The sequence below is a fragment of the Herpailurus yagouaroundi genome, unplaced genomic scaffold, assembly GCF_014898765.1.
Source record: "Herpailurus yagouaroundi ecotype Mexico unplaced genomic scaffold, PumYag 202, whole genome shotgun sequence".
In the NCBI taxonomy this organism is placed as follows: domain Eukaryota; kingdom Metazoa; phylum Chordata; class Mammalia; order Carnivora; family Felidae; genus Herpailurus; species Herpailurus yagouaroundi.
Window position 1 is genome coordinate 6856717 of NW_024412433.1, and position 18334 is coordinate 6875050.

The 18334-nt window shown below is 46.3% G+C and overlaps 1 protein-coding gene and 1 non-coding gene across 4 annotated transcripts in view; both read right to left on the reverse strand.

Annotated features, from left to right (window-relative positions):
- ATG16L1 (autophagy related 16 like 1) overlaps positions 1-18334 on the reverse strand; it is a 36715-nt gene that overhangs the window by 6453 nt on the left and 11928 nt on the right. Inside the window, exons 6-13 of one of the 3 annotated variants that reach the window (XM_040450643.1) lie at positions 15436-15501; positions 13337-13423; positions 12611-12667; positions 12348-12395; positions 11593-11695; positions 8400-8505; positions 5202-5272; positions 4165-4236 (exon numbers count right to left, since the gene is read on the reverse strand). In XM_040450643.1, coding sequence (XP_040306577.1) covers positions 4165-4236; positions 5202-5272; positions 8400-8505; positions 11593-11695; positions 12348-12395; positions 12611-12667; positions 13337-13423; positions 15436-15501 — 610 coding nt within the window. The remainder of the gene's footprint in view (positions 1-4164; positions 4237-5201; positions 5273-8399; positions 8506-11592; positions 11696-12347; positions 12396-12610; positions 12668-13336; positions 13424-15435; positions 15502-18334) is intronic. The other 2 variants (XM_040450644.1, XM_040450646.1) reach the window with 2 other exon arrangements.
- Positions 10383-10657, reverse strand: LOC121014534 (small Cajal body-specific RNA 6). The gene has a single exon (XR_005783266.1).

An 18334-nucleotide genomic window follows, 5' to 3' on the forward strand; every position in this document is an offset into this window, starting at 1 on the left:
AAAAAAAGAAAAGCAAAGCTTTAATACGCTTACTACAACTGGTAACTAACTTACTGGGTTTCAACCCCAACTCCCAAGGAGGAGATCTCAGTTTTGTGTTACACGTTTAGTGCTGGAATTTTTCAAACCAATCTTCCCTCCCTGCTCAGCGGAGCGGCGCCACTTCAGCTCAGGAACAGAAGACGCAGGCCCGCGCGTCCTCCCTCAGGAAGGGAGAAGCTGGCACGGATTCCAAGACTCCTCTCTCCCACTCTGAGGCTGGAACGGCATCGTACGACTGCTGCCAGCCAGGGGGCAGCTGTGCTGTGGCTGCGGCTGTGTAAAAACCTCCCACGGATCCTGCTCGTAAGATCAAGACAACTCCAGCAACGAGGCTTCCATTCACTACGGTTCAGGAGCGACGGCGCCACTCGGCACACACCATCCCGTCTGTACGAATCGTGGGGAGACAAAACACTCAGAAAGGTCCTCCTCACACTATGGAAATTAAGTTCTTAGCAAAGAACTATTTCAACAAAGTACCCAAAGTTTAGGGCACATTCACTGATTTCTTTCTTACTACAGAAGTAAAATCACAGCTCGCCAACACTGGAGAGACCCTGCTCACGAATGGGCTGTGCGAGCGCGCCCATTTTTGTGAACTCCACGTTCGTAATACTTTCTTCTATTTCATGTCAAAGTACTCCTAGAAGTTTACCCACTGCTCTTTTCACATTATAGTGCAAGCAGTTTCTCACGTGACAGCTGAAGGTGCACGGGCTTTGGGGTCACAACGCTTTGGCTTTGAACACCCAGGGTAAGGACCAAACAAGGTGACCTAAGCACAAGGCCCCACGGCCGGGGGCCCTGGCGCTCATCCCTTCCGCACCCCCAAAGAGTGCTCACGGTTACATGGGACGGTTAGAATCACTTTAGAAGTCGCGAGGTCATCGCAAACGATGCTGCGACGAATGGCTACGAGCACACAGCCTTCCCCTAATTTCCCGGAATAAAACTCATGGACTCCTTGAAGAAAGAAAAGGGATACTGTTACTTCCTGGCTCTTCGTACGTAGGTTGGCCAAGTCTGGCCCGCTGCAAGCCTCGTTCCTGGAGGAAATCCAGCTGACAGGCCACACCTCCATGCTCTCCGGGGTACGGAATGTAGCTTCCTACAGCATTTGCTCTTTTGCATAATTTAAAACGTCCTTCTCTTAAATGGATCAGTTTTATGTAAAATTTTTATCCTTTCGGTGTTTTTGATGTTTCTTTTCATTAATTTTAACACTTTCAGCTTATATCATCATCTTCTCAACAAGGACTCCTAAGAGATGGGGCAGTGGGTTCAGATGTCACAGCAGCCTGAGCCTCCCTCAGAGCAAGGGCTCTGCCAGGCGCCTCTGTGCCTCAGGGCGGACTCGCAATCAAGCCGGCACCGGACCCCAGAAAAATGCACACCTTGAGGAGGGAGGTCCTGAAACAAAGCCAGTCCTGTCACTGTGGTTACTTTCCCACGTCAACATTAGGGAAGCGAACAGGTGGGTTCTTCAAATCCATTTGCTCAAGTCACATTGGAGTTTTGCACTGACCTTCCGGATTTTTAAGGGGGTCTAAAACATCTGCTTGATTCAAGGGAGTCCTCTGTCATGGACTCCTTTCAATACCAGGCTGTTTCTAGGATACCCTTGCTACAAGGATTTTATTACAGTAAACACTCAACCAATTGCTCCCTGCATTCTGGTCTCTCCTAAACACCATTCCCTTATCATAAAAGCTAAGGAGATACCGACCAAGGCCTGGATCCTGAATTTCGGAACGTGGGGCTCCCTCCATTCATGTCTTCCGATATCTTCTGTTAACTAGGGTCTATCTATGTAGAAGCCAGAACCTCCTACAACAGGGAGCCCGTTATTTCCTGGAGCGTGGTTAAGAGTTTCATGTGGTTTTGCTGGGCACAGACAATCTTTAAAAAGGCCTCCCGATCTTCATCACACATTTACCGAGAGCTGACCAGAGGCCCTCAAAGCCAGCTAGCTCAGCGAAGGAGGCTAACCATCCTGGCACCAGCTCCCCAACCTGTCAGCAACCCCAGCTTAGGCTTGGTGCCCCAGCACCGTGAGCATCTCTCCAGTGAAACCCAGCCCACCTCTGTAAGCTAGCTCACTTGAAAAGAGTGTGCCAACATCGTGACCTCTGTCTTCCAGGTCTAGCTCCTGCCTCCAAGTCCCTTTCTTATTTCCGCCCACCTGAGCAGAACTCTTCCACCAATGAACAATATCATCCTACGCAACTGGCTGACAACTCAACTCTTTGCTTTTCTCCTCAAGGGCCTACAATGTAAGGAAGACTGTATGTCCCTCTTCACTCTTAGACAGTTTTGCTATACCTCAGTCTCCGGAGGTACTAGAATAATCCAGGTCAATCAAACACAGAGAAGAGTACAGGCTTCAGTTCCAACTCGCATCTTCTCATCTGTTAACTGTGTGACCTTAGGCAATTTTGTGGGCCTGAGCCTCAGTTTCCTCACATACCTACTCACCTCACCTTGTGCCCCTGGCGTGGCAGTTAAAAAGCAGTAATGTATAGAACACATCTCAGGGCTGGGCCTGACACGTAAGAGCCACTCCAGAAGAGATCCCTTTTCCTTTAGGCAAATTGAGGACTCCAGAGGTATTCAACCCTGTCCCAAATGTCCAGTAAGTGATCGGCAGGGAGCAGAGTAGAGCACACGGTATGTGGATTACAATGCTGCCACGAGAACAGGTTAGGCCGCGTTGAGGGGGCAGAACTATAGGGCCTGAACGAAAAGCTTGTGCAAACGCCTAAACAGCAGTGAGCACTGCTTGAGCAGAGTCCAGCCCCGTCCACGGGTGCCCAGCTGCCCACCTCCCTGTTCTTCCATTCAGTCGAGAACATGCCTGAAAGCTCTCCAGCTTTCACAAGGGAACATCATCTCTGTCACCCTCACATCCCACACTTTGCACGTGCAGCCTTGGGTCTTCTTTCAACTGAGAATGACGAATTCTCACCCTGGAGCTCCCCACTACCATCTAGTACTGGGGATTTTCCATACAGCTCCTTAAAGAAAACGGACAGCCTGCATGGTGCGGTAACCGTGCATTTCTGAAGATTCTTCCCGCCGCGTGGCTGCGTCTTCAAATCAGACGACCGGCACCTACCCAATGGACCATTCTGCAGCAGCTCCCCACCTCTCTGCGATTTATCTTGAGGTTTTAACATCATGTCCTACTTTTCATGGGGGCTGACATACGAAAGCTTGAATCAAGCCTTTTTCTTCATAAAAAGTGCATCCTCCACCTTACCTGTCAACAGCCTTTCATGAGCTCATGTGAAAACTGCTTCAAGCTTAAGAAGAAAAACGGAACGTCTCCAAATTAAGCTGCTTGTTTTTCATTAGAACAAAAGCAAGACAGGGGCGCCTGGATGGCTCCGTTAGTTGAGCGTCTGACTCTTCGTTTCGGCTCATGATCTCACGGTTCGTGGGATCAGGCCCTGCATCGGGCTCTGTCTCCCTCTCTCTCTGTCCCTCCCCTGCTTGTCCTCTCTCTCTCTCTCTCTCTCAAATATAAATAAACTTAAAAAAAAAAAAAAAGAACAAAAGTGATAGAACCATCAAGTTTTGGTCTTTGTTGCAGAGGCCAAGCAACTTCTTGGCAACTCTGGGTTCCAGGGCAAACCCCTCCACGTCCAAACCTGTCCTTCTCCCTCTCTCTCACACCTGTCTCCCAGCCTGGTTATGATCGCTGTCCTAAGTGCATCCATATGCATTCCTACGTCCTACTTTCAGCTATTCTCTGTGAAGTGATTATTAAGTTTTAGAGCCCGTAACAAACACAATTTATACAATGGTGTCAGGATCGCTGAAGTTCAGCTAAAAGTGACACATACCCAAAGCACCTGTTCTGAACAGGAACACGGAGACTTTCATGTGAAATGTGAGGGTTTCCTGCTGCAAATATTCTGAAACTGAATCTTGGACTAAGAAAGAACATAATGTGGAAATGTAAATTTTCCCAAGGGAGAAAGGGAAAAGGGCAGAGGGAATCAAGTATGATTTTCAGGAAAACACGATTCTCCTCATTAATCAACCTGCCTTTTCCTACATTTTGTTCCTAGAGAACCTCATGGAAGTTTGGAGATATTAGCTTTCTTAATTGAGTCTTACCCGTAACCGATAATCATCCACAGTCCAGATTCGACTTGCAAAATCATTTGAAGCTGCTAAGAGGTAAGATCCCTATGGGAATGAGGGAGAGTGGGGAGGGGGGAGACAAATTTTAGACGAATTAGAAGATCTCAGTCCACACAATACAAATTCCCCAAGAATCAGGTCCAGGAAAGGTTCAGATGCCTAAAAGCTGCACACTTGATGTGGAATACCAACCGTTATCCCCAGGATTCTGTCAACCCACCAATTTTGGTAAATCCACTTTTCTCCTGAGTCTGCTCAAACCCATCCCATCAGAATGCTGCAGACCCTCCAGCTCAGCCTGGAACTTGTCCTCTTGAGTTCACTAGTGCTCCCACCACCCCCTTCAGTAACCCCAAATACCAATGCTCTCTAAACACTGTCCAAGCTGCAGAGCCCAGAGGCCCTGGCTCTTCCCTCCCTCAATCTCCTAACCACTCTCCTTGGAGACCCACGCATCTCCAATACATCTGGCCAGACCCCCTCTCCCCTCCACCTGCACCGCTGGGACTTCAGCCACGGCCTTTATCAAGTCTGCAGAGACAATGACAGGCTGGGGCACAGCAGACCTGACCACCCCCCTCCCCCACATCTTCATCATAGTCACAGCCAGCAAAGAACTGACAATCTACCTGCATCCTGACCTATCACTGATATCACTTAAGATAGAGAACAGCAGGGGCACCTGGGTGGCACAGTCGGTTAAGCGTCCAACTTCAGCCAGGTCACGATCTCACGGTCCGTGAGTTCGAGCCCCGCGTCAGGTTCTGGGCTGATGGCTCGGAGCCTGGAGCCTGTTTCCGATTCTGTGTCTCCCTCTCTCTCTGCCCCTCCCCGTTCATGCTCTGTCTCTCTCTGTCCCCAAAATAAATAAACGTTGAAAAAATAAAAAATAAAAAAAAAAATAGAGAACAGCAGACAAACCATTTGAGTTAAACTCCAAGAACCAGATGTCTTAAATTTTTTCTAAGACCTTCTAAGCTCACCCATTTCCCCGGATACTGTATACTTACAGCACTATCAAATTCAATGCTTGTAATTCCTGCATTACTGCCGGACAGGGAGCCCTTGAACTCACATTTATCTGGAAAAAAAAGAAAGATTGAGGAAAGAAATGAAAGAAAGAGTAAAGCCAATACTGAAGTTACAATGGGGCACCTGAAACACAATGGAAACCAATTACAGGCTCATAACAGCAGCTTTCCTGCACTGACGCAGAGTCTAAGTATAGCAGGACAAATACACAGCTAGTCAGCTGGAAGGATGATGCATGTGTACATGTGTACATGGACGCAGAGCTTAGCAGTTCGCATGCATTCAGTTGGTCTTTTCAAGAAATTCAGAGTCATTAATTCCCTTTACAAAGAGGTAGATGCGGGAATTTTAAAGACATGTCAATGCACCTAGAGACTGAGTTTTAGTTCTGGTACTTCTGAGTAAAATGTTTCTAATTCAGATAAATACGTCTTTGGGTTTGATCAGTATTCGCGTCAACTGAGCTATCCCTTCTGTAGAAGCTGACCACTAAATTTTCAGGATCCATGTGATAATTCTCATTCGGATCTGAAAAGAATTTCTTTTTTTATTTCTGTGTAACTGGCCAGTAAAGCTAGTTTGGAGTTTCTGGAATCTGTCCTTATGCTTACTCTGTCTCTGGGAACCTAAGATTCTGGCAATCCCACTGCCTGTCAATGCTCCCCTCTCCCCAGCCGCCTTCACAACAGGCCCAGCCACGTGCCCGGGTCCTGCTTTCACACAGCTCTGGCCACCCACGCAGAAACTTTAATGATGCAGGCACAAACTTGTGAGAGTACGAGTCTCAAGATGATGTGACTAAGTTCCTTTTCTAAAGAGCAGCTTAACGATGGCAAGTCCAGAGAAACAATTAGGGAACCATTCAAATCAAATTCATAAAAGGGGAGCACAAAATAGGGAACATCACAAAGAACAGCCTTTTCTCTTACTGGCAAAAACTATGATATAAATACTGGTCTGGAGCTGTCAAATATTTAGGGTCAGGATTACTGAGGGCTTCGCGAATCCCTCCTTCTGAATTTATCTGCAAAATACCTGTATAGCACATTTAATGCCTTTTATTGATCCTAGCTTTCATTAGATTTTCAAAAGTCAAAAAGAGGCCAACATCCACTAATTAAGGTCTTTATTTAGATCTTTACAAAAATATTACTGTAAATTCTAAGAAATATCTCTTTGGCTTATGCCCAAGATATCGGTCTACTTCTCTGGCAGTTGACACAGGCCAAAATGTAAGAAAGGATCAATAAATGCTATTCTACATGATCTCAAATGACCAAAAAGACCTTACCAAAGCTCTTTTATCTAGAAGACACCAAGGGACGCCACGTCAACAGTATTTATACAAACAATTCCCAATGGAGCTTGTGCTTTTTATAGAATGAGCAAGGACAAATGTTCCTACTGGGCAGAAACTGCAGTTATTCTGATATTTTAAAAGGGTAAAAAACAGGACCCCCTCAAACTATTTCATAATTTCCATTAGCGTTTACTTCCTCTTCGGCAGCAAAAATGTAACACTGTTACTAAAGGTTGGTTCTCATTTTCTTATAGGTGCTTTTATTGACTCAGAAGTAAAAAATATTTCTAGGGTGATTTTTATTTAATCACAAGGCACAATCAAAACAGACTACTGGGGCGCCTGGGTGGCTCAGCTGAACATCCGACTTTGGCTCAGGTCATGATCTCACAGTTCGTGGGTTTGACCCCCGCATCAGGCCCTGTGCTAACAGCTCAGGGCCTGGCGCCTGCTTCGGATTCTCTGTCTCCCTCGCTCTCTGCCCCTCCCCCACTCGCACTCTGTCTCTTGCTCTCAAAAATAAATACACATAAAAAAATTAAAAACAAAAAACTGCTATCTACCTAAGATTTTAAAAAACCAAATCTCATAAAATTTCCATTATTACTCTATGGCTTTACTGTTGTCTTCCCAACAGTTCCCGCAATTATCATTCATAAGGTGTTTCTGGGTAAAACGGCACAAATCTTGATGGCCTTCAAATAGCTATAACTGCCAGGAATTTAATTAGAGTCACTTTCTTGTGGGGGGCAGAGCACACAAGTTTGGTGCTTTATTGATAATCTGTTATAACCAAAGGGATCAATAGATTGCTCTTGCTCTGAACACACTAAAAGCAGCAACACAGGCTTAGCAGCTCTACAGCTAAAGGGAGGCCGCAGTGGGAAGAGCGAGGGCTCTGCAGTCACAGGACCCAGGTCAGGTCCCGGCTGTGCCCCTCCCTTGCCTCACCGATCAGTTATCAGCCATGTAAACCAACAACGCAAATCAAGTAGGGTCTCTGAGTCTTCCTGTTTTCGTCTTGTCAAGTAGGGGCGACACGTACCTTTCAAACTGCACAGGGCTGTTGTGAGGATCGGGGAAAACGGTAGAGACCAGGGCATCCTGGAGCTACTCACTGCTGGACAGCCAGCGTGCGTGTGCTACAACTGCAGAAACTTGACAAACTGGTTCTTACTAACACCTTCAGCCGTATCCCTTGACCTTGCTTTATTTAAAAAAAAAAACCAGGAGTAGCTAACTAAATCTCAAAATGCTGAAACTGAGCTATCCCCAGCTTCAGAAGTCTAAGAGATGGTTTCATTAAGCCCCATTTCCTGTTCTAATGCCACTGCATTTCTGAGTACTCAGAGGTCACTTCGGAAACAAGGTCTAATCAAAGAGACTGGGTGTTGATCTTTGGGCTCTTGATGATAAGCTGCTCGTTAAATACATTTTTCCTGGGAGATACACCCCTCTTTTTCTTCCCAAGCTTAGATATGACCTCAGTCATTTTCCCCCAGGCCAAGGCCACTTGTGTTATTAAATGCACACACTTTAGCTCAATGCGTAGTTTAATTATAAAGTCTAAAACTTTAACACTTTTTATTTTCCTTCTAAAACCTGTGCTATCTTGGAAAATATTCTAGTACGTATCTGAGAAAATGCAAACACGAACGTATCTGTAACTTAACAGCATTTTCTAGTCACTACTTAAAAACTCAGAGCAACGGCCACTTGGCTGTAATGTCTGAGATGGTAATGCTGCTTTGGTCAGATGATCCCTTACACAAAATACTGTATATTTTGAGAAGATGAACAATTCAAAGATTGCCTGAAAACAAGGTCAACCAGATGTCCCCAACACAGCCTCCCTCTCTCACTCTTCAGGTCTCACCTCCAAACACTTCCCAAAGCTTAACTCTCCGATCCATGCCTCCTGTGGCCAGCAACCGGGAGCCTGGACTGAACTGCACAGCGTTGACTTCCCCATCATGAGCGTCCTGCAAGACAAGCACCCTGCTTCAACCCCAATCACTGTCATTCTCGAGAAGAGCGAGCCCAATACAAACAAACATTCTGGATGCCTAACCAAAGGTGTTAGACATTTATCCATAAATAAAGGAGATCACTCATAAACTAACTTGGATTCCTAGCCTAGGGTTCCCCGAGACTCTGCTACCATTTTATTCGTGTAAGTTACAGTTCCATTTTTTAAATACAGAGCAACCTTCTTAAAAAGGAATCAAAATCTGTGTAGATTCACCGCCTAAAGTTGGTCTTTGCCTTAATTTTATTTCTTCTTAAGAAAAATGCAATTTCAATCTATATTCTATGATCTTCATAGCTTAAAAGTAAGCCTCTGATTTAACTGCCTCTTTTTTGGTCCAGATTATATTAACGCCACACACTAAACTCTTTATCTAGTGGAAGTACAGCATGACTTCTCATGATTTAAAAAAAAAAAAAAAAAGCTTTTATGGTTTTCCTAGTAGGAGTAATCTGAACATGGAGTCCTGATACGAGTGGATGCCATTCCTGCTGCTACAACACACATCAGTGTAACAGGGGGATTCTATTCAGTTCTGGAAACATGGCTCTCTAATATGTACTAGCAGGGTGACTTCGGCCAAGTTTCTTAGCTTCCCAAAGCCTCAGTTTGCCCATATACAGGAAAAGACTTCCACAGGTTTTGTGACCTAGGACCATGCCTGACCTCCAGAAGGCCTTCAGTAAAATAGGTGTTACTTTGGGAGAATTTAAATTCTTCACAGGGAAATTTTTGAGACTGGCATTCAAACTAGAACAAATAATCTGAAAAGGTGGCATGTTTTCTGTGTTCAGGATGGGAAGGGAAGCGGAGTAAAAAGCATCCTCTCCTAAGATGGGAGAAAATAATATGAGAAGATTCACTAAAACCTCTCTTAAAAGACTACAGACGCTGCAACCTTTGCGGATGAACTACGACGTCTGCAATCTGCTTTAAAGTGCTCCGGTAGGGGCGCCTGGGTGGCGCAGTCGGTTAAGCGTCCGACTTCAGCCAGGTCACGATCTCGCGGTCCGTGGGTTCGAGCCCCGCATCGGGCTCTGGGCTGATGGCTCAGGGCCTGGAGCCTGTTTCCGATTCTGTGTCTCCCTCTCTCTCTGCCCCTCCACCGTTCATGCTCTGTCTCTCTCTGTCCCAAAAATAAATAAAAAACGTTGAAAAAAAAATAAAATAAAATAAAGTGCTCCGGTAAAGTGTGTGGGCGAGAGAGTAAGACTAGCAAACGTGGGTAACTAGAGCTGCCTGACAGATGATGGTACCGGAAGTTCTTTTTCTGGATTTGAAAATCTCTATAATTAAAAGGGAGAAAAAAAAAAGACTGGAAAACACGGATTACAAGTAGTAGATCACTGGGGTGCCTGGGTGGCTCAGTCAATTAAGCATCTGACTCTTGATATGGACCCAGATCACGATCGTGTGGGTCGTGAGATCAAGCCCAGCGTCAGGCTCTGTACTGAGCACCGAGCCTGCTTGGGATTCTCGCTCTCTGCCCCTCCCCCTTTGTCTCTCAAAATAAATGAATAAACTTCAAACCAATCAACCAACGAACAAACAAGCCAAGTCATTAATCACTTGCCAAAAACATCATTTTGGGAAGACAGAACCTGTCACATTTGCTTGGGACTGAAAAAGATGCTTGAAATATTATCAGAAACATGACCATTAACTGATGGCGATAGAAACATCACTTTATTACTGTCTTACTATTATTCTCCCTGGTGATGACACCCCCACCTCAGCCCTTCTGAATTGCTGAAAAGCTGTAGGGGGACCAACCTTTTTTGCCTCCATGTGACTCCCTTCCTTTTCCTTCTTTATGCTTTCTACTTGGGAGGTCTCAGATTGAAAACTTGAGATCATGCACCATCACACCCATAGCTGCCACTCTTCAATCTCCTGCACGGCTGGTTCTGTCGGATATTTGTCAGCTGTGAACTGTCCACTCTCAGAAACACACACTGACAGAATCCCAAACTATCAGCTGCTCCATTACCCCATACACATGACTTAAATGTGACAGGAGGAAACAATGGGCTGCTGGGAGGTGAGGGCAGGGAAGGGGCTGTGATGTTTAGTGCAATCAGACCTTTTACCAATCATCACTGACCTCCGCAGGGTGCCTAGGGCCTGTCAGGGAATCGCAGGGGTGGAGGAGAAACCGAAGGGGTCTTGACTGTCTCAGTTTAACTCATCTAGAGGGAGACTCCCTTGACAACATACAAGGTGGTTAAACCACTCAACCAGTTTGCGGTGTGGAAACCTCCCGAGTTCCTCCTTATGCCTGGAACTGAAAGTTTCCCCCATATAAATTTCATCCCATTTTGACAGCGTGTCTTTCTCTACCCTGAAAGCGAGCTCTTCTAACTCACCCCATGCAATCCAAGAGTCAGCCCAGCTACCTGGGCCCTGCTCTGCCTTTCGGTCCCCACCAGCCTCCTGCCTGCTGGCCCTGAGCCAGGTACTCTGTGTTTCTCCAAGCTGGGCCCAGTGCTGCTCAATCACCCCAGTGGGGACCTAATTACTCCTCGGTACTAGCACCCAGCTCTGAACTCCAGCTGACAGTCCAGCTATCGAGTGGCCTCTGCCCAGGACAGTCTCCTGCTTCCAACCTTACTCCTCCTAACAATCGCAAGTCACACGGGTGTGGGCAGATTCATGAAGCAAACAGCTGCTCTTATCGACCTTCTAAAACAGACTACTGACCAGAATCTCCATTCTAGATGGAAGCCAACTGGTGACGACAATTACATGCATGACTGTAACTTCTCACCAACCCTAATCACTTCTCCCTTTTCCCATCTCTCATGTTACCAATTTCTCTCAGCCAGTCCTATATTAGAGAACGGTTACAATAAATCCTGCCCCCTGAACCTAAGCAAAATGTATCAATCCCTTCCTTCAGACAGAGCCAACAGGCGCAAGAGCTCGCTATTGCTACAAATAAAATGGTAGGAAACTTAGCTGCAGCACAGAATGGATCCTTTAACTGTCAGGCTCTGTTACCATACAAAGCTTGCTGGGAGTGGGGTTAAACCATACTTACAAAGACACATATGGCGGTCGTTGGCACCCTCACTTCTTTACTAGAACCAGGATGAGTATCCACGTTATCCTGGGGAACTGGAAAGGAAGAGACAGAGCGCCTCCTAAGAAGTAACATAAAGGAAACTATTAGGACTGCACAGGGTTTAATGTCCACCAAACGCCCAGAAGGGCTTCACAGACGACTTTTGGCAGTAGCTTCTTCTCCCTCCTAGACTCTCCAAACCACAGAGTGATGCACCCGATCAGAAGCACCCTCACCCAAATGACACCCGGAGAGATCTCCAGCACATACCTGTACTCTCCGGCTTGCTAACTCATGGACTCCAAAACCCAACACTGAAAAGCAATCCCAAACTATTGCTTCCCAGTCAATAAACTGCAGTGAAATGTTTTCAACACACTGTAACTGCCCGCTCAGAGGGAGCTCATCTGTATTTTTGTAAGATGACTTCAAGGTGACATCTATGCCTACTTATAATCACCCTCGACGTACACCGTGGCCAAGGAGGAGTCGAATGCATGCCAAAGGAGAGAGGGATGAGAGCGTGATTGCTGGGTAAAGAGCTCAACCTAGCGCCTGCTCAAAAGGGTGAAGCGCTCCTAGGAGCATGCACAGCGGCCTGGGTGCACATGCACATCCGACCATGGCGGGGAGGGGTGGGCGGTGGGGGATGGTGAAGCGGTGATCAGCACGATTACGATTATCAAGGAGCCACGCTCGCATGCCGGGCCAAGAGAGGGTAGTATTTTCACCTGGCAGCATCAGAAGAGTGATGTCCCAGAAGGGGAGACTCAGACAGACTAAAGGAAAGGCCAGAGATCAGCACGCAGCGGGAGTAAGATAAAGAAAATGGAGGAGAAAAGGAAGAAGCTAAGTGAAAAGCTGAAATTAAAGCATCTGTCTACTCAGCACCACTGAAATTTTGGTGTACATTTAAAATGGTGATAAATCCTACATAATACTTATGAATATCCACACACATTTAACAAGGAAAGGTGAAGGTTTTCTAACCTACCCAAAGATATTAGTGATAGAATCCAGAAGGCCTCCAGCAGGCTGCGAGAGTCGCTTACTAAAGAGGAGGGGAGCATAGGTTTAAACCTTAGAAACATTTTGCCCAAATCATTCATCAATAAAACACAGTCCACAAAAATAGACATCTGGGAGTATGTTTCCCATGGAGTCCCCAAACCCCAGCTGAGAAACCCTTCAGAGGAGCAAACCACCAGAAAACAGTGGGAAGGCAGGAGGGAGGCAGGAGGGAGGACCTAGCTTCCAAGTTTTAAAAGAAACAAGGTTCCCACACATTAAGTTAACTGTCCTGGATATCGTGCTTTAGACAAGGACACAGTTCATCTGACCTCAAGGGGTCCGTAAATAACCAATCCCCACCCTTTCAGTCCTGCTCTAGCAAAGAGAAAAAATCCTGGAACCCAAGTAAGAAGTAAACAGTCTGATCTGCCCAACAAGGTGTCCCTGTCCCTCCTGCAGAAAGCCACTACACTCTTTTCTGCCTCCCCTCACAGCTGGTGGCAGCACAACGGGACAGCTTGTCTCCCATTAAGAGGTGACCTGAGGAAGACGGGGACACTCAGGAGCCCGCATGCTCCATGCCTAGGACGGGGGGGCCGGACGCTCCAGCGAGGGCCCTGGATGCATCAGGCTGCTCATGTCCTGGCCACAAACGTGCTGTCAGACTGTGGCTCGAGCTCTCCTCTCCCAGCCCACCCCGTCCACTTACGTGGCCGCTCTGCTGATGGCTCGCACAGGAGAAGTCTCCTCGGCGTGATCAGAGGTTTCATCCACGATGACTTCAATGTCATCATCCCTGGAAAGAAAGGCAAGGGGCCGAGTCTTTGATTCTGCTAACCAGGAGCTCTGTGGCGAGTCTGCTCTACGAATGTCGGCACCATCGCCTAGTCAGCCTGTGCGCCTCGGAGACAGCCAAGGGTTATCTGGAGGACCAGGGGCGGCCACACTCTGAATGTACTAAGAGAAACATTTAACCTGCTGAAATCAAATCCAGAATTGCAGCTGGAAATAACCTGAAAAGCCATCTTTTGATCCTGTGAGGTGTGAACGCAGCTCTCACTCAGCAGGCAACGACAATGGTTTAGTAAGTCTGTAACGACATGGTGTGCCAAGGGACAGTCTTTCCAGAAGTCTGGCTCACAGCTGCAGCGCTCCCGATACAGTCCCGTGAGATGGGCTGAGCGGCACAGAGGACGGCCGGGGCAGGTATGGAGTACAAGGAAGAAAAGGGCAGTGTAGGCAGGAGGCCCAGGGGGACGCGAAGGACTGCTGGAAGAGCAATGAAATCAGCGGCTGCGTCACTGTCGGGTTCAAATGGTGCTTTCATGCTAAAGAACGGGAAAGCAAAATCTAAACCCAATTCATTTTTGACTCTGGGTATTTTGTGGTTGTGTTCAAACACTTGGTCCTTCTGACATCTCGGGAGTCAGCCCATCGCATGTCCCACAAGATAATCAAACCACAGAAAGGCACTGTTGTTTATCCCACTGGATACAAAGTGCCTCTGGAAGGCACTCCCCTCCCCTTCCCCTTCCTGGTTCAGGGGAAGGCAAGTAATTATTTTGGTCTTAATGACCTCCTGCCGAGTTGCAATCTTCACGGAGAAGTAAAGTAATAAAACCTAACAACCCAAGACTTTATCACCTAATATTTGGACTCCTTAGAACCTGAAAGCAAGATTTTCCCATGATTAATTATTTGGATTATGTAAATATATACTTAACTTGTTACCAAGCAAATTAAACCAAGTCAAAGTAAATTCATTTTCCTTGGCTATTGATTTTAGGACTGACTCCATGCAACTGACCCCAGTCTTGGCAGGGATGTCGGGAGACCAAAGGCAGGCCTGAAGAAAGAGAACAAGGCTGGCCTTTCTTTTCTTCGAGGTTGTGGGTTGGGGGAGTCACTCGTGTTCACACAAGGGCAACGACAGAGCAGCAAACGTGAGCTGACCCTATGTGAACACTTTCAGATACTACAACATGAAGACACTCAGACGGTGCAAAGGCCCAGGGCCCTAAGAAAACACCAGGATGTGGCAACTGGTAATCGAAACGCTTCAAAGATAGACACGGCCTTTGACCCAGAAATCCTACTGAGTGGGAAGCACAGAGACTAAGAACAGGCCTCTATAGTCAGACACCCCTAGGTTAGGTTTGCTCAGCTCTGTTCTGTGAGATCCTGGGCGGTATGCGGGACCTGAGTCGTGTCATGCCCAGCCACCTCTTTATGCTGCAATCAGGAGGCAGCATAAACAGCTTCCATAAGCTGTCATTTCTAGGTCAATCATTTTTTGTAGTTTCCAGAAAAGCTGTCATTTCTAGGTCAATCATTTTTTTGTAGTTTCAGGAAAATACACTGCAGATTTATTTTCCACATCTGGGAGTACAGAAGAAATGTACATATTCTAAATCTAAAGCAGGGCCTCGGTATGAACACCTTTCTCCTACAGGAGTCACCAAGAACGGAGAGCAAGAGACAGAACCCCAGCCCGGCAATACAGGGCAACAGGCCCGACGAGGGGTAGAAAATGGATCAAAGTGTCGAGAGGAAAGCAGCAGGCAGGCAGCAGTCACCTGTTCAGAGTGAGGGAAGTCAGACCTCGCGCTCATGGCTGATGAGGAGCATACACTAGAGGTGCCTCCTGGGAGGTAACGAGTAGGTTTTTATCGGCTCCCTTAAATCTTTTAGTTTTCTTTCCACTAATCCATAACACGGTTTTATAGAAATAAAAACATTACAAAGTCATTTTAAAAGAGTGAATCAAATTACTAACAGCACAGTTTTGACAGGAATATCTCTACTTACTGTTCAACGGGTAGAGGTTCCTTTGCCGCTTCTGCAAGCTCTTTCTGCAGCCGGGCTTGCCGCCGCCTATTAAAACAAAGCCCACTGGTTATATCTGCTTGAAGAAAGCATGGGGTTTCGGCTCTCAATAAACTTCTAGCTCTAATAACACATCTGAATATCCAGCGCATTTAAAATAACTGCCCTGGGGGGCACCTGGGCAGCTCAGTCTGTTCAGCGTCTCTTTTCAGCTCATGTCATGATCTGACAGTTCTCAAACCCTGCGTCGGGCTCTGCACTGACAGTGTAGGGTCTGCTTGGGGTTCTCGCTCTCCCTCTCAAAATAAATAAACTCAAAAATAAAATACAGTAACATAACTGCCCTGGGCAAAGCTACCAAAGTCCCAAGCCCACACCAGTAACATCAGTAAGGAACCCTATCTTAAGGGATTCCAGAGCAAAGCCCAGAAGAGGGATTATGTTCTTAGAGAAAGCAGTGATGAACTAGCAAGGGAGAAGCCTGCCTGTCATGACCCGGGGCCTCTCAGGACATAAAGGCACACCAGGTTTATCCAGGGTTAGTGGTGGTCTAGAGCTGGCTTTCTGCAGCAATGTACCCAGAGCATGAATGGTAACAGTTAAGATTTACTTAGAATTTACTTCTGCTTGGCTTGGTATTATTACTTCCAGGTTTTAACTCATTTAATCGTTAACAATGCTTTGAAATTAAACAGTATTTTACAGATAAGGAAACTGAGGTAGGAGATTCTTGAACTGTCAGAACGCACATGGCTTCAACTGACCAGGGCTGGACACAAGACGTCTCGGCTGCAGACAAAATTTAATGTGGTCAGCAGCTGAGTCCACTATTTCCTCTTCTCAGAACAATTCTTGTCTTTCCCCAAGTCCTAAATTCAAGATCTCCCTAACTTTTAACCTTGGCCTCGTTTTCTTTTCCACGGCAAGTTCATCTCTTGTGGTTTTTACCCTTTATGTGGAGATCCCCCAATGCAGAATTCTAGCACTGCTATCAAGCCCCAGCCAAGAATTCTGCTGGAACTTTTTGTAAAGCTTCGATCACAGCGCTAATTCTCAAAACGGGGAAAAGTTCCCTAGGTAGCATATCTGAATCTTGGGAAGGGATGACGCTGCAGCTTAAGAAAGTGCATCACACTCTTAATTTTCTACCTGGAAGACGAGAACAGGACAAATGACAAACTTTAATAATTTCTTCTTAGCTGGAAGAGATACCTTTGAGGGAAACTGGGATGTCAGGGTGGGGTGTGTGACCCTCCTCTACTGGAAAGGCACCTGCTGCAAGCAAGGGACATAGGACAGACTGAGGGTCACAGGGAGGAGAGAACACCAGCAGCCCGGCCTTCATTAGAGGCGCCAAAAAGAAACGTCCTCCTTGGATACTCCCCGAGTGTGTGTGACACGGCAGCCGCTGTGCCTGACCATGAGGACAGACCTCAGCAGAGCAGGAACAGCTACGTCAGAACACGGAATGGGCCACGCTATCAGGTAAACAAAGGCTGCTAGGAGGAGGACATCTAACCTGGGGATTGGCAGGAAGGAGGGAAAATTTCTAAAGAGTAAAGTCTGAGCAAAGTAATGAAAAGAAAGCCCGGGCCCTGCCTACGCAATCAGATAGTAATACCCCCGACAGCATATCCGCAGGAGGACATTCCAAAGGAAGGAACTAGAGCACACATGTAACATGCTCTCATCCCACTCTCAACCGAAGTCTGTATTATTCTCCCATCCGCTGCGATGACCAAGCTCCTCATCCTGCCTGCCTCTCCCTGGGCAGGTGTTCAACACGCAACACTATGACTTCCAGGCATCCCAGGGGAGCTCACCACCCTGAAGCTGCCGAAGGACTCCACAGCAGAGGCCGAGCTATTTTACTTAAAGTGAACACGGGGGCACCTGGCTCGCTCAGTCGCAGGGCATGTGACTCTTGATCTTGGGGTTGTAAGTTCAAGCCTCATGCTGCCCATGTTGGTTGTACATATTACTTAAAAATAAAATCTTACAAAATCACTGTTGCACTATATGCTAACTAATTTGGATGTAAATTTTTAAAAAAATAAAAAATAAAACAAGTTAAAATTTAAAAAAAAATTAAAAAATAAAAAATAAAAACAAAATAAAAATAAAATCTTACAGGAAAGAAAAAAAGTATATGAGACAGAATCCAAAAGGACAGCTCAAGTTTCTTAATGCAACAGAAACTTAAAGTTAGAAAATACAGAAAAGTATAAAATGAGAAAACAAAAGCCACACTCTCACCACCAAGAACTAAGCACCATTAACAACGTAATTCCTTTCAATCATCTGATTTCATTCAAATTTTAGATGTTCTATGAAAACATTTCCCGTCCTATTTTTAGTTGCATTAATTTTATCCATTTTCTCACATCACTAAGTATTCCTAAAACATGTATTTTTAGATGACTTTGGAAAATCCCACTGGAGGAAAATATCCCTATTTATTTCTCCCCCAAGGGCTCTAGTGCTTTTTCACTATGAGTAATGTGCCGTCACAAAACAACACCCGTGACCAAGTCTCCGTACCAGCTTAGGATGAAGCCTAAAAAGTGGGAACACTTTTCAGGTCCTGCCCGGGTGCCCTTTGGGAGGTGGTGGAACGGGCTCGCCACGAGCAACGTGAAGGCGCTTTTCGTCTCCTTCCCAAGCCTGTGGGGGCCAGATGGACGGACCACGTGCGCTCGTGCTTTTGCGAACCCCCTGCACTTCCCACCTGTGCAAGGGCTCGCCTACTCCTTAATCCAATTCCATATCAGGAGATTTACTTGACAATCACATGTCCCATTGATTGCTTTTGTGTTCTCTGACTTTAAGAAATCTGAAAATTTTACACAGTCCACTTTTTCTGTTACTTTTAAAATGTTTA